This window comes from Mus musculus, chromosome 8 (genome assembly GCF_000001635.26).
Source record: "Mus musculus strain C57BL/6J chromosome 8, GRCm38.p6 C57BL/6J".
Lineage (NCBI taxonomy): Eukaryota > Metazoa > Chordata > Mammalia > Rodentia > Muridae > Mus > Mus musculus.
The window spans coordinates 46,052,164-46,067,084 of record NC_000074.6 but is presented as its reverse complement, the minus strand read 5'-3'; the positions used below and the strand labels follow the sequence as shown (position 1 = coordinate 46,067,084).

Sequence of the window (14,921 nt, the reverse complement as noted above, 5' to 3'; positions counted from 1 at the left end):
TAAAAGTTCAATCCTTTTAAAATATCCAATATCTTTTAAAATCCAAAGTCTTTTTACAATTAAAAGTCTCTTAAGTGTGGGATCCACTAAAATATTTTCTTCCTTCAAGAGGAAAAAATATCAGGGCACAGTCACAATCAAAAGCAAAAATTAAACTCCAACTGTCCAATGTCTGGGATCCAACTCACGATCTTCTGGGTTCCTCCAAGGGCTTGGATCACTTGTCCTTTATAGTACACACAATGTCTTCTAGGCTCCAGCTATCTGTACTCTACTGCTGCAGCTGTTCTTAGTGGTCATTTAATGGTACTGGCATCTCCAAAACACTGCTGTCTTTCACTGTAACTAGGCTTCACCAATAGCCTCTCATAGGCCCTCTTCATGGTGCCAAGCCTCAACTCCTTTGCATGACCCCTTCAGTCCTGGGCCGTCAGTTGCAACTGAGGCTGCACCTTCACCAATGGCCTTCCATGGCCGCTCACACTGCCGAGCCTCAGCTGCTCTACGTGACCCCTTCATGCCTTCAAAACCAGTACCACCTGGGTACACATTACCAAGTCCAGCCACAGCACAAGGTACAACCTTGGCTATCTCTGGAACACAGCCTCTGTACTCTCAGAAAACACTTCCCAGAATATGTCACCTCAATGATGCTGGTCTCTTCTTAATCACCGCTAATTTCTTAGCTCCAGCTAACCAGCATCAATAGTCCCAGGAATGCAAAGGTTTCACTTTAGTAGTTCTGGTATCTTGTTAATCACAGCTGATTCTTCAGCCCCAGCTAACCAGAACCACCGAAACTTCACAATCAAACTAGCAATGGCCCTGAAAAAAAGTCTTTAATATTCCCTCTGAAATTTCACAAGCCAGGCCTCCATCTTCTGCACTGTTCTCAACATTATCTTCCAAGCTCCTACACCACATCTGACAGAGCTCTTAACAACGAATGGATCATCAAGCCCAAAGTTCCAAAGTCCTTCCACAGTCCTCCCCAAAACATGGTCAGGTTGTAACAGGAATACCCCACTTCTGGTACCAATTTGTCTTAGTCAGGGTTTCTATTCCTGCACAAACATCATGACCAAGAAGCAAGGTCAGGAAGCAGGAGCTGATGCAGAGGCCATGGAGGGATGTTCTTTACTGGCTTGCTTCCCCTGGCTTGCTCAGCCTGCTCTCTTATAGAACCAAGACTACCAGCCCAGAGATGGTCCCACCCATAAGGGGCCTTTCCCCCTTGATCACTAATTGAGGAAATACCCCACAGCTGGATCTCATGGAAGTACTTCCCCAACTGAAGCTCCTTTCTCTGTGATAACCCCAACCTGTATCAAGTTGACACAAAACCAGCCAGTACAATGTAGAAACCCCAGTGCTTTCTGACAAAACATGGCAGTGCCAGCTTTTATGCCACAGCATCTCAGACTATCTATGGCTGGTGAGTAAAGCCAGCAGAGCACAGGGACCCTTTCTAGCCCCATTTTAGCAGCCATTCTAAGGGCAAAGGCCCTGCTTATCTTGTAAGATCTGGAACAAGTTCACATGGAGGAAACTTGCAGTGTGTCCCAAGGGCTTGAGGTGCAGGGCTTCACAGCAAATGCCAAATCCTTCTTTTGTCAGATACTGGCCACAAAGACCCTGGTAGCAGCTTCTACCTTTTCCTTCCTCTGATGTCCAGAGTCCCTAGCCAGTCTGTCTAACCAGGTTCATGCCTGTCCACCCCTGCCTCCCTCTTCTAGGATGAGCTTTTGCCTCTCTCTTCCAGACCTAGGGAGGTTGGCATCACATCAGGCCAGAGTTCTATAGCACCTTACACAGGTGGCACTACTGTAGCTCACAGAACCCCTGTTTGATAGTGAGATGCCCGAATGATAGTCTGCGCTTACCAGGTGTGTTGTCTGGCATTCTGTTTTATCATGCAAAGTGAAAGCTCTAGGTGAGGGTTGGAGAGGGTGCACTTAGAGGGTGGATTTTCCCTCCTGCCCTCAGTTTTTGTTCTCTTAATGCCTACCAAGATGTACCACAGAGAAGGACTTTATCTGTGTCTTTTCATTATTTCAGTTCATTGATTCATTGATTCATTCATTCAGTAGATGCTAATGGGTTGCTCACCGTGTCTTAGTTATTGCACTAGAATAAGGAATAGGATAAAATGCATATCCCATTTTACTGTAAAATACGAATGTAAGCAACTTATGTGTACCTAAGAGAGGAACCTGATGGTTCTCTAGTGTTATAGGTTATAGTCCAGCAAAATCATGGGAATGCGATTTCTGTGCAAGTTGCCTTATGGTGACTACAAGAAGACAGTCCACAGCTTGCCACATTTTAAATTCATTCTTTCTAAGTGGATGGGGCATATAATCTTTGCAGGACCAAGGCCTTATCCTCCCAATGATGGCCGATTAGGCCCTCTTCTGCTACCTATGTGGCTAATACTGCATAGGTAATTGGGAATACTGTAGATTCTCAGTGGTGGTTGGTTCTTCTGCAGTTACAACTGGTTTGATTTGATTTTTATCTTCATCAATGGATAGAACCGTTTTTTTATAACCTAATTCCAATCTGGTCAAGAAGAACTACCACAAAATTTACTTCAAAATATTCACTTCTAAATTAGATGAGCCAGGCAGTTAAAAGAAGATTGCCTGTGTGTAAAAGGCTAGGGATTTTCTGTTGCTTGTAAGACATGGACTGTAAAGGAAGAGTTGGGTTGAAAAGTAAGAGAGAAAAGGACATGCCCTGTGAACACTAGAGAAAAGAAAAGTGAGACAAAACAGATTTCAGAACAAAGACTATAACTAGAGATGAGGAATATTATATTATGATAAAGGAATCAAGCCACAGAGAAAACATGAAATACTAATATGTGTGTAGTCAATAAGAGAACTTCTTTGACATAGGAAGTTTTGACATATTAACATAAAGCAAAAACCATCCAGGAAGTGGGAAGGTGTTGAGTTGATGTTGTGGGTATTAATCCACAGTTCTATGTAACTGTTACAGCAGGTCCATAGAACCTGGGCAAGACCACAGACGACCTGTGCATCGCCAACACCAACTGGGACCAATAGACATTTCTAGGAGAATCGCTCAAACAGCAGAGTGTGTGCTTTTCTCCCCTTCATACACTAGGCAACCACTAAGAAAAATTATATTGCTGAATGATAAAATTATTCTCCCTGAATCTAAAAGCATTAATACAGAGAATATTATCTGAGCACAGTAGAATTAAAATTAGAAATGAATACTAGAAAAAGACCTAGAAAATTCCCAGATGTTTGGAAATAGAAATAACATATTTAAGGCTTCAGTCAAAAAGGAAACATAAAGAAAATTAATAACTATTAAGTGCACCGAGAATACAGTGTGTTAGCATCTGTGGATACTAAGCCAACACTTAGGACAAATACACGCAGTAGTGTCTATATTTGAAAGATCAGAAGTTAGTGGTGTAAGGGTCCAGCCACTTCAGCAGGTAAGACTTAAAAGAACTGGAGTGAAACAAAGATAACCAATGGGAGTTTTGTAGGAGTGAGTTATGGAGTGCCTTACATGCTGTGTGTGAAAGAAAGCATCTCAGAAAATACTGATGTAGACAAAGTATGGGGCACACAGAAAAGGAGAGAGAAAGCCTTAGGCAAAGGACAGTAGGAGCTGAGGACATGGCCCGGTCAGTTAAAGACTTGACACATACACACACAAATGAGAACCCAAGCTTGAATCCCTGATGCCCACACACATGAAAAGCTGGGCTCACAGTAGCATCTTCCATAATCACAGCACTAGGGGAAGGAGCCAGACAGACTGCAGAGTGCTAGTCGGCTAGTCTAGCCATGTAGCCGAGTTCCAGGGTCAGAAACAGACCCTATCTGAAAAACTGTGAGGGTGACCAAGGAAGACACCATCATCCATCTCTGGTCTGCACAGGCATGTACAGCTAGCTGCACATACATGTACATGTACACACTCACTTACACACACACACACACACACACACACACACACACACACATACACACACACACACACACACACACACACACGCACATATACAGGGCAATAGTAGACACCTAAGAGTGGATGACAACATCTCAAAGGAAAATGCCTTGAATACAGTTTTAGATGAGTGTATATATCAGTTTAAATGAAGTAGATTAGATCTTTAAAATTCACAAAATATTAAAAGTGAGCAAGAAGAAAAAATCTGAATAGTCTTAGATGTGTTAAAGAAAATTAATTCAGAATTTAAAATCCTTTCCCAAAGAAAATTCTAGGCCTAGATCATTTCCCTGGTGAATTCTATGAAACCTTTAAAGAGGTGTGTGTGTGTGTGTGTGTGTGTGTGTGTGTGTGTGTGTACACTCTACCATTGAGCACCAGTACCTAACCCATCTGATACCAGTTCTAACAGAACTCCTAACACATAGCTAATGCTTTTGTTCATACTTACTTACGTAGAAAGCGGCCTCTAAAGTTTAGTTTAGCACACCAATTATCTTTTTTTATATACCAATATCTGTTTTCTCGAAAACTCAATATTTTCATCTCCTGCTAAGTTTTTGTTACTTGCTGTGATTCGTGACAGCTGTTGTGAATCTCCATGGAGGAGGGGCAGCATCCTTATTCTGCAGATCCAAAGGAACTGAGGCCTAGTGATAGAAGCTTGCTGGATTGAAAGTTTTATTGCCACTTGAAAACAAAGAAATCTTTGTCTTGTTCTGATCAAGGGCCTAGCTTCACTCCTCTGCCCTGCTCACAACACACACATCAGCTTGCACATCAGTTCTTTTGATCCAAGGATAAACCAAAGTGAAGAGCACTGAATGGAGTCTAGGATTCTAAACTGGATATATAGAAAGTGGTTCCGTGGTTCACTCTATAGTGAATATATAGACAGTGGTTCCGTGGTTCACTCTATAGTGAATATATAGAAAGTGGTTCCGTGGTTCACTCTATAGTGGATATATAGACAGTGGTTCCGTGGTTCACTCTATAGTGAATATATAGAAAGTGGTTCCGTGGTTCACTCTATAGTGAATATATAGACAGTGGTTCCGTGGTTCACTCTATAGTGGATATATAGACAGTGGTTCCGTGGTTCACTCTATAGTGGATATATAGAAAGTGGTTCCGTGGTTCACTCTATAGTGGATATATAGAAAGTGGTTCCGTGGTTCACTCTATAGTGAAAATATAGACAGTGGTTCCGTGGTTCACTCTATAGTGAATATATAGACAGTGGTTCCGTGGTTCACTCTATAGTGGATATATAGAAAGTGGTTCCGTGGTTCACTCTATAGTGGATATATAGACAGTGGTTCCGTGGTTCACTCTATAGTGGATATATAGAAAGTGGTTCCGTGGTTCACTCTATAGTGAATATATAGACAGTGGTTCCGTGGTTCACTCTATAGTGAATATATAGACAGTGGTTCCGTGGTTCACTCTATAGTGAATATATAGACAGTGGTTCCGTGGTTCACTCTATAGTGAATATATAGACAGTGGTTCCGTGGTTCACTCTATAGTGAATATATAGACAGTGGTTCCGTGGTTCACTCTATAGTGGATATATAGACAGTGGTTCCGTGGTTCACTCTATAGTGGATATATAGACAGTGGTTCCGTGGTTCACTCTATAGTGGATATATAGACAGTGGTTCCGCGGTTCACTCTATAGTGGATATATAGACAGTGGTTCCGCGGTTCACTCTATAGTGGATATATAGACAGTGGTTCCGCGGTTCACTCTATAGTGGATATATAGACAGTGGTTCCGCGGTTCACTCTATAGTGGATATATAGACAGTGGTTCCGCGGTTCACTCTATAGTGGATATATAGACAGTGGTTCCGCGGTTCACTCTATAGTGGATATATAGACAGTGGTTCCGCGGTTCACTCTATAGTGGATATATAGACAGTGGTTCCGCGGTTCACTCTATAGTGGATATATAGACAGTGGTTCCGTGGTTCACTCTATAGTGGATATATAGACAGTGGTTCCGTGGTTCACTCTATAGTGAATATATAGACAGTGGTTCCGTGGTTCACTCTATAGTGGATATATAGACAGTGGTTCCGTGGTTCACTCTATAGTGGATATATAGACAGTGGTTCCGTGGTTCACTCTATAGTGGATATATAGACAGTGGTTCCGCGGTTCACTCTATAGTGGATATATAGACAGTGGTTCCGCGGTTCACTCTATAGTGGATATATAGACAGTGGTTCCGCGGTTCACTCTATAGTGGATATATAGACAGTGGTTCCGCGGTTCACTCTATAGTGGATATATAGACAGTGGTTCCGCGGTTCACTCTATAGTGGATATATAGACAGTGGTTCCGCGGTTCACTCTATAGTGGATATATAGACAGTGGTTCCGCGGTTCACTCTATAGTGGATATATAGACAGTGGTTCCGCGGTTCACTCTATAGTGGATATATAGACAGTGGTTCCGTGGTTCACTCTATAGTGGATATATAGACAGTGGTTCCGTGGTTCACTCTATAGTGGATATATAGACAGTGGTTCCGTGGTTCACTCTATAGTGAATATATAGACAGTGGTTCCGTGGTTCACTCTATAGTGGATATATAGAAAGTGGTTCCGTGGTTCACTCTATAGTGGATATATAGAAAGTGGTTCTGTGGTTCCTTCTGATGCCGGAATGGTTGTTGATTTGTCTTCTCTAAAGATGACATGAATTCGTTTCTTGGAGAATGTAGAGTTGGATTTATGCCTCACCAAGCTTCCCTGGTCGGCTTTATGCAAAGTAAAAACCTATGTTAGTATATCCCAGAATTATTGAACTCTCAATCCAAATGGTCTGCAATATTTGTGCTGACGGCCTCTGTTGTGAGAAACTTGTTCTGTTCCTGAAGTAGATGTAAAGTAGATGTAAATAAGAAACTTTGTTGAAGACTCTGAGTAATACAAAATTGGCATTTCGAAATTTTCATTTTGAATATTCAGTAAGTAATTTTCTTTCATTAGTTTCCAGGAATTGCTTTAAAAATATATGTCCTCCTTTCTGCCTACATTCCAGACAAAACCAGGGCCGGAGAGAGGAGTTGAGTGTGTACTGACTTTTGCATATGATTTAGAAATGCATTAATGGTGGTATTTTAGAATATTTGCAAATTGACATCATGTAAATTTTTAAGAATTTCAAAATAAAAGTTTCTAATTGTGTTTTTATTCTACCTATTAAGCATTGTTTTAATTACTGATTTGGACTTAGGGTATGGGTCTTAAATGCCTTCTAAATTAACCTGTGGCACATCTCCTAACTGACTTGTCAGTCATGAGGAGGGCCATTTGCTTCCTCTGTTACAGCATCCCTGTTCATGCTTGCCCCTCTATGTCCTAAGATAGGCCCTGTCTTCTTTTTCTTTGAGTTCACAAAATAACTAACAAAAGTGGTAGAACTGATTTGGCAAGACATATAGTGAAATTTTAGTATCAAATTAAGACAAAGTAAAACAAAAACTTAGATAAGATTCATTTAGTAAACAAAAAAAACAGGCTATAAATCTATTTATGTTTCTCCTCAGCTATATAAAATATTATTATATTTATAGAAATATATATAGAAATATTTACATATATAGAAAGCACAATGCTAAACCAGTAGACTCTAGACTTTTAGTCATTTATACATTTCTCTTCAGTTGTTTATTATTGGTAGCAGTTGCTTTTAGCATGATAGATCATCGTATTAGGACAAGGATTGTTATCTGTGTCCTGATATCAAGTAGATGTCAAATAAATCTTTGTTGAATGACTAAATGTTATAAATATTATAATAAAATTAGTTACTTTTGAGTATATGCATTTTGAATATTCAGTAATCTGCAATTAAAATTACAAGCATAATAGATATTTCATCTTATGAGGTATATTACATTACATTATCTATGACCTGAAAATGTACTTTTCCTGAATGTAGAAGTTAATTCATGTAAGTTAAAAGCAGACTGGTTTTTGAAATTTTATCTTTAGAAAACCTTTCTGTCTTAGGATTCCTCTTGCTATAAAGAGACACCATGGCCATGGCAACTCTTGTAAGGCAACATTTCACTGGGGCTGGCTGACAGTTCAGAAGGTTAGTCCATTATCTTCATGGACGTATGCAGGCAGACATGGCGCTGGAGAGAGAGAGCTAAGGTATCTTGGCAGGCAGCAGGAGGAGAGCAGTACTGGGCCTGGCTTGAGCATTTGTGACCTCAGTGACAGGCAGTGGTGGTGCATGCACTTGGGAGGCAGAGGCACGGGGATTTATGAGTTCCAGAACAGCCATGGCTATACAGAAAAACACTGTCTCGAATAAAACCAAAAACCAAACCAAACCAAAACAAAACTGACAGAGACCTCAGTGACACACTTATTCCAACAAGGCCACACCTCCTAATAGTACCACTCCCCATGAGACTATGGGGTCCATTTTCATCCACATCACCATCCTTATATTCTTTTAATAGATTCTTCAGTTTGAAGATATTATGACCAATCCTTTCTACCGAGAGCGCTTTGGAACATACATGGAACGGATAGACAAGCGGGCTCTAGTTGGCTTTTGGGAGTCTGCCGAACACCTGAAGAATGCTAACAAGGTAGTGTACGTATGCTTTAAGGAATATTAATAATTAGCTAATGGGAGCTTGCATGTTAGACAGTATATCACCTTCTCCATGATGCTTTAGGGTAAGTATATACTCAAGGAACATTTTAAATCATAATATTGGAACATATCTCACCCCATTGTGGCAAATAAAATTGTACTGTATTTTTATAGAAGATGCTTTGACTGAACAGTCAAGGAGAAATATTTACAAGTGTACCAAAAGACTGGATTTCATCGTTTTAATGAACTACAAAAATATGTACCCATCCATGTTGTTCTTAAAAGACTGTTATTATCACTGTCACCTCAGCCTGGTCAAGCTGCTCTGTCACCTTGTGTATTTCATAACCATGTACAATCTTCATGCTTTTTATCCCTTCCATTTGTGATGTACACTTTTTACTGTTGTTTTTTCTCACATAAAATATGATTGGATAAAGGACCATGAGCATTTTTGGCTCCCAATGCCTCTTACAGCAAAGAACCCAGTAGATTATATGTTGCTCTGTAAGTTCTCAGTGCATGCTTCAGAGTTAAAGAGAGTCTGGACATTCTTTCTATAGGTAAGGATGTCTAAATTATCTATATAACATATATATTATATTCTCAAAGAGCATTTGAGTGATTCGTTAACAAGTACAAAGAGCTCTTAATTTCATTTGCATATGAATGTTGCCAGAATAGAAAACCAAATTAAGTACCTGATATAGCACACACTGTACTAAGCAGCTAAATTCAGTCTTGTGATATTTTAAAATCCCAGGAATACTTTGCATTTCTGATTTACAAGGTACAAGTTAGCACTTGTTACTCAACATAATGACTAGCCGTGACTCCAGGTGACTTCCGGCTGCTCTCAAAAGAATATTGTAAAGAGTAATCTAAAGAATCTTTCCAAGTTTCTGAATATAATTTAAGACTTTGCAGTGGAGAAACATAAGAGAGCACGAAAGCGTCCTCCCGGGAGCCCATTTGGTCTGACTGCTGGGTAAAGGAGTTTGGTCGTTAAGTTGACATCTGTCTTCTTACAACTGTCCAGGAGTTTGTATAGTGTCCTAGAGTGCAGGGAGCACTGGGGAGCTTGTGAGGAGCACGTGCATGGGAAGAGAGCATTGTACTTCTACAGTAGAGCACAGTGACCTGCCCCCAGGTCCCTCTCAGGAGTAGGCTTCCCCCACGGGGATGGGGACAGTGGAGTTACTCTGAAGCATTAGCCTTAATGAGGAAGAACACCTGCTGTGTTTTTATTTATTTTATTTTATTTTATTTTATTTTATTTTATTTTATGTGCATTGTCATTTTGCCTGCATGTATGCTTGTGTAAGGATGTCAGGTCTTAGAGTTACAAGACAGTTGTGAGCTGCCATGTGGGTGCTGGGGACTGAAGCCTGGTCCTCTGGAAGAGCAGCCAGTGCTCTTACCTGCTGAGTGTCTCTCCAGCCCCCTGCTGTGTTTTTATCTATGACTATTCTTCTTTCCAGAGTGAGAGTTTCTTTTCATGTCGGTAAGGTGAGCACTTCCCGTTAATACATCAGATAAAAGTCAGTAAGATGTCGTCTCTGTGGAGTTGAGGGATCTGTCACATAAGAAGAATCTTATCCGTAACTTACTTGCCTTGTTAGGATCCAAGTATTGCTGGAGGAAGGCCCCAGACTCAAATAGCATGCAAAAGTAAAGAGCATTATTCTACAGAAATTATCAGCATGCAGAAGCAATGACAATGCAGAGGGACTTGTAGGCCCATTTTATGCATGGCTAGGGGAATTTTTCAGAAGGCTTAGGTAACCGGTGATATGATTGGTAGGGTCAAAGCAGTGACATTAGTACACCTTTGATTGGTTGCTACGTTGATTTCATTATAATTGGTGAGACCTTGAAGAGGTTTGGAAACCAGCTCCGTTCTGGCCTTGTTATCTCCTCCAGCCAGGTGTCCAGGAGCTGACTCAGCTCCAGACTTCTCCTCCCTAAGTCAGATCCATCACTGACTAACTGGCCATTGTCAGTGGCTCCTTCTGAGGAGCCCAGTCTGCTTCCCAGGGAACTGAATATTTGTGTGTCCAGGAGTTTAGGACCGCTCATTCTCTAACACTTTGTAAACACTAACTGCTCAATGTAAGTATCCATTTTAAAGGAGTCGTGGCTTTATTTCCAGGTCTGCTATTTCTCCTGGACCCTGAATGTGGATATAGAAGTCTGAAGCCGAGTTTACAGTTTCCGGGTACATCTAGACACTGTCCTGCCAGCTCTAACGTGCAGGCCATGTAGTGGGAAATCATTTCTCTCAGAGACTACTGTCTTACCTTTCTCTCCCATCACCTCCCTGTCTTTTCAGAGTGAAATTCCACAATTAGTTAGTGAAATGTATCAGAATTTCTTCGTGGAAAGCAAGGAAATCTCCGTGGAAAAGTCACTTTACAAAGAAATCCAGCAGTGTCTTGTGGGAAACAGAGGCATCGAGGTGTTCAGCAAAATCCAAGCCGATGTGTCCGAGGTGCTGAGGGAGCGGTATTACCCCTCCTTCCTCGTCAGCGACCTGTATGAGAAGCTCATGCGTGAGGAAGAAGAGGAGGAGCCTGACGCTCAGCTGGCCTCTGAGAAGGATGAGCTGGTGCGTTCCAGGCCCCTTCACGGCCACTTCTCTGCCTTAGTTACTGTGCTTGTTGTAATGTCCAGATACCTGACAAAGAGTTAAGGGAAGACGCGTTTGAAATAATTGAAATTTGGGGAAAATGTCTCCGTGTGTGATAGAATTTGTTTTAGTTCTATGAGCAGAGGGAGAGAGCTGCACCCAGCACAAGCAGCAACAGCAGCAGCAGACCCCGGCCAGTTACCCCCACACACAGCGCACACATGTACCTAGAAGTATAACTGACAGTAACATCCTCACTGTGTGGCATTGCTTCTCAGGGAAGACCAAATACTCACGTAAGTGAGGAAAGGTGCAGATTTTGTCATAGTGTATATAGTTACATGTAACAAGGAAAACAGCTTGGTTTTCTGGAATTAACAATAGTTTCATTTTTTTTCCTTGAAGCAATTTAGTTTGCTCTTTGTTGCAATTAATTAAAAAATCATTTTAAAAAACCCCACTGTGGGGGAGAGTTAAGGAGAAAAGATGAGAAGTCCCAAGCAGGCCCCTGCCGTGTCCACACATAGAAGCTAAGTAATCTATTGACTGACAGCCAAGGCTTTCCTGAGTTACTCTGCAAAGGCTACTTCTCCGTAAAACATCTACTGGCTTGCATGATGAGTTGTCAGGAGCAGCACTGAGCAAAGTGACACTGAAATCGTTCTAGAAGCGCAGATTGGAACATGTTCTAATTAATTTTTTATCATGTTTCCCCCTCCATCCCCCAACTCCTCCCAGATCCTTCCAACCTCTCCATATACAAGTTTAATTTTGTGGTCGTGGTGTCTCTCTACACTGCACCCCCCAAAAAAATACCACAGAAAAGCAAAAGAAACACACATGCGTGCATGCAACACACACACACACAAGTCAAAACAGGCAAAAGACCAATAACAAATATATGCGCAAAACAAAATTAAAGTCCACAAAAATGCCATGAGTTTGTTAAATTTAGACATTTATTTTTAAAGTACTTCATATTACTGTTGGAAGACTGGGGAGGGTGTTCTCTGTTTTGTTCGGAGATGGGGAGAGAGAGCATGCCAGTGGAAGGGTGGCACTTCCGATGCCTCCCTCGACCCACAATTCCTTTGGTCAGACCCTGTGGGAATGGATCCATGCGATGCCCCTCCCATCTGGCTATTAGATGGTTTTCTTTTCATGCATCTCGCCACCTATTCCATTGGTTCCACATAATTTGATTCTTCTTCTTGCTAGGGAAGTATAACAGCCTTCCGAAGGTTCTCCTCCAGTGCCCTTCCCTTCCGGGAACCTGGGTTATAGAATGGGTGACTACTGATTTTCTGCCCTTCTTAAGATATGCTGCCTTCCTGTTTCTCTTCCAGGGTTCAGGAGGTGAGGCTGGTGAGGAGGCTGTAGAAGGCACCAGTGGGGTCAGTGATCCAGCCAGCTTTGCTGTAATCAAACTCCGAGAGCTAAATGAGAAACTTGAATACAAAAGGCAAGCTCTAAGTTCTATTCAGAATGCACCAAAACCTGATAAGAAGGTAACTGTCTTGCTTTCAAGGTTGTCTCTGAAAGTGTCCTTGAGATATAGTTTCAATTTGTGCTGAGAAGTGTCAGCTTCCTCAAGAATTGTAAGCAGGAGCAAGTTCCATTGTTAGTTTGTACTTCTACAACTTAGAGAGCATCATGGAATGATACAAACAAATGTTTTACTAAGAGCCGGCAGGGTTGGCAGTTTGAAGCCATGAGCTATTTCCCTTTCACTGCAATTCTGAACACCTGTGATGTTGGCTCCAAATCATCTGATTCTTGTCTTTGTTGGGGAGGGAAAGGCACTGTACTGTTTTTCTGTGGTATTCTAGAGACTGGAGAGATGGCTTGCAGTGAATAGCATTTGCTGCTCTTACAGAAGACCTGGGATCAATTCCTAGGACCCTAGGTAGCTCACAACTATCTACCACCCTAGTTCCAGGGATTGTAGCACCCTCATCCTTTTTCTATACAGCACTAGTTACACACACAGTGCACAGATGCATATGCAGGCAACCAGTCATACATGTTATATAAAATAAATAATGTATAAAGAATTAAAAAGATAATATAAACAACTTGTGGCTGGCGAGATGACTGGTGGGTAAGAATACCTTTGCTATTGCAGAGGATCCAGGTCTGGTTCCCAGAACCCTCATGGCAGCTATTGTCCCAGGTATAGAGGATTTGATATGCTCTCTGACCCCTGTGGGCACTGCATACATGTGGTGCACAGACATATGTGCCAGCAAACACTCATGTACATCCAAATGAATGTATCTGGTTCTAACAGATGTAAGGAGTGGGGCTGGAGAGGCCTTGTGGGGTCGAGCACTTGCTGTACAAGTGTGAGAGCTGGAGCTTGGATCGCCAGCACCCACATAAAAGGCAGGCAGGGGAGACCTGCCTCTAGGAGCAGGGGCTGTGTTGGTGACTGTTAGGCAGATCCGGGGTGTCTGCTGGCCAGGCCAACTGCCCAGAAAGATGAACTGCAGGCTCTGTGAGATACCTGTTCCCGAAATAAAGTGGAGAGTAACTGAAGAAGATTGTGTGTGTGTGTGTGTGTGTGTGTGTGTGTACATGCACACATTCATACACCACACATATGCATGCGCGCGCGCGCGCGCACACACACACACACACACACACACACACACACTTACTTTTCTCTTTAAAGAACAGCTTACAAATTGGTACTGTTTTTTGCCTTGTTTTTTATGTCTCTTTGGAGTTGAATCATGTTTTGAAAGTATAGGTGTGATTTGTTATAATGGGTTTCCTGTGTCCTGAATGTGTTGAGGAAGGCAACTGTGAGTAAACGATTGAATAAATCACATAGGATTTCCCTCTTTGTGGTACTTTAATACTTTTCTCATGAGTATTCAGTGATTTTTATAGTGGGAGAATATTGTTCTGAAATAATATTGTAAGAAAACCAAGATAACATAAGAGGGAAAGAAGCTTGGAAATTGCTTCAATCGCCCTCTACTGTGCTAAAGAAAGGAGACAAGCCCTAGGTCTCCAGTCATCATAGGAAATAGACCACAGAGACAAGCCCTAGGTCTCCAGTCATCATAGGAAGTAGACCACAGAGACAAGCCCTAGGTCTCCAGTCATCATAGGAAATAGACCACAGAAAGGAGACAAGCCCTAGGTTTCCAGAGTCACCTTAGGAATTGGGTTTATTTTTTCCTCACATGGAACCATCCCAGTTAGTGTACATGGGATATGGAGGGCCCTTTGGCCTTCCCTGATGTCCTTGCATGATAAACAGCATCGGCTGGCACAGTGGTCTGTACGGTAGTGTGGCGTGTTCCCTCAGAATGGTTGTGTCTATTCTAAATTTACCTCATGTTAAATTAAAATGTGTCTCCAGGAAGCCATATGAACGATGAGTTGGAGAGAGTTCAGTGAATTCTAATGTGTGGGTCATCAGGTGGCTGAAAGACATTCTTTAGCCTTTCTTGAGAGGATTTCTAATAACCGTGGGCTAAGTATTTCTGAGCTGTAATTACATGAAGAATTCTCAAGTGATTGGAGGCTTCACGGATGTTGTGGCTTAATCACCAATCTCCGATCCCAGGGCGGGAAGTCCATGTTTCCTGTTAACCAGATGTCCCTGAGCTGTGAAGGGAGCCCTCTTTTCCTGACAGTTGTGCTCAGGGA

The 14,921-nt window shown here is 41.8% G+C and overlaps 1 protein-coding gene across 4 annotated transcripts in view; it reads left to right on the top strand.

Moving 5' to 3' along the window:
- Positions 1-14,921, top strand: part of Snx25 (sorting nexin 25) — a 119,181-nt gene that overhangs the window by 85,357 nt on the left and 18,903 nt on the right. For all 4 annotated transcript variants that reach the window (NM_001372343.1, NM_001372342.1, NM_207213.3 and 1 more), the window contains 3 exons: positions 8,487-8,618; positions 10,962-11,237; positions 12,605-12,766. In NM_001372343.1, the coding sequence (NP_001359272.1) occupies positions 8,487-8,618; positions 10,962-11,237; positions 12,605-12,766 (570 nt within the window). The remainder of the gene's footprint in view (positions 1-8,486; positions 8,619-10,961; positions 11,238-12,604; positions 12,767-14,921) is intronic.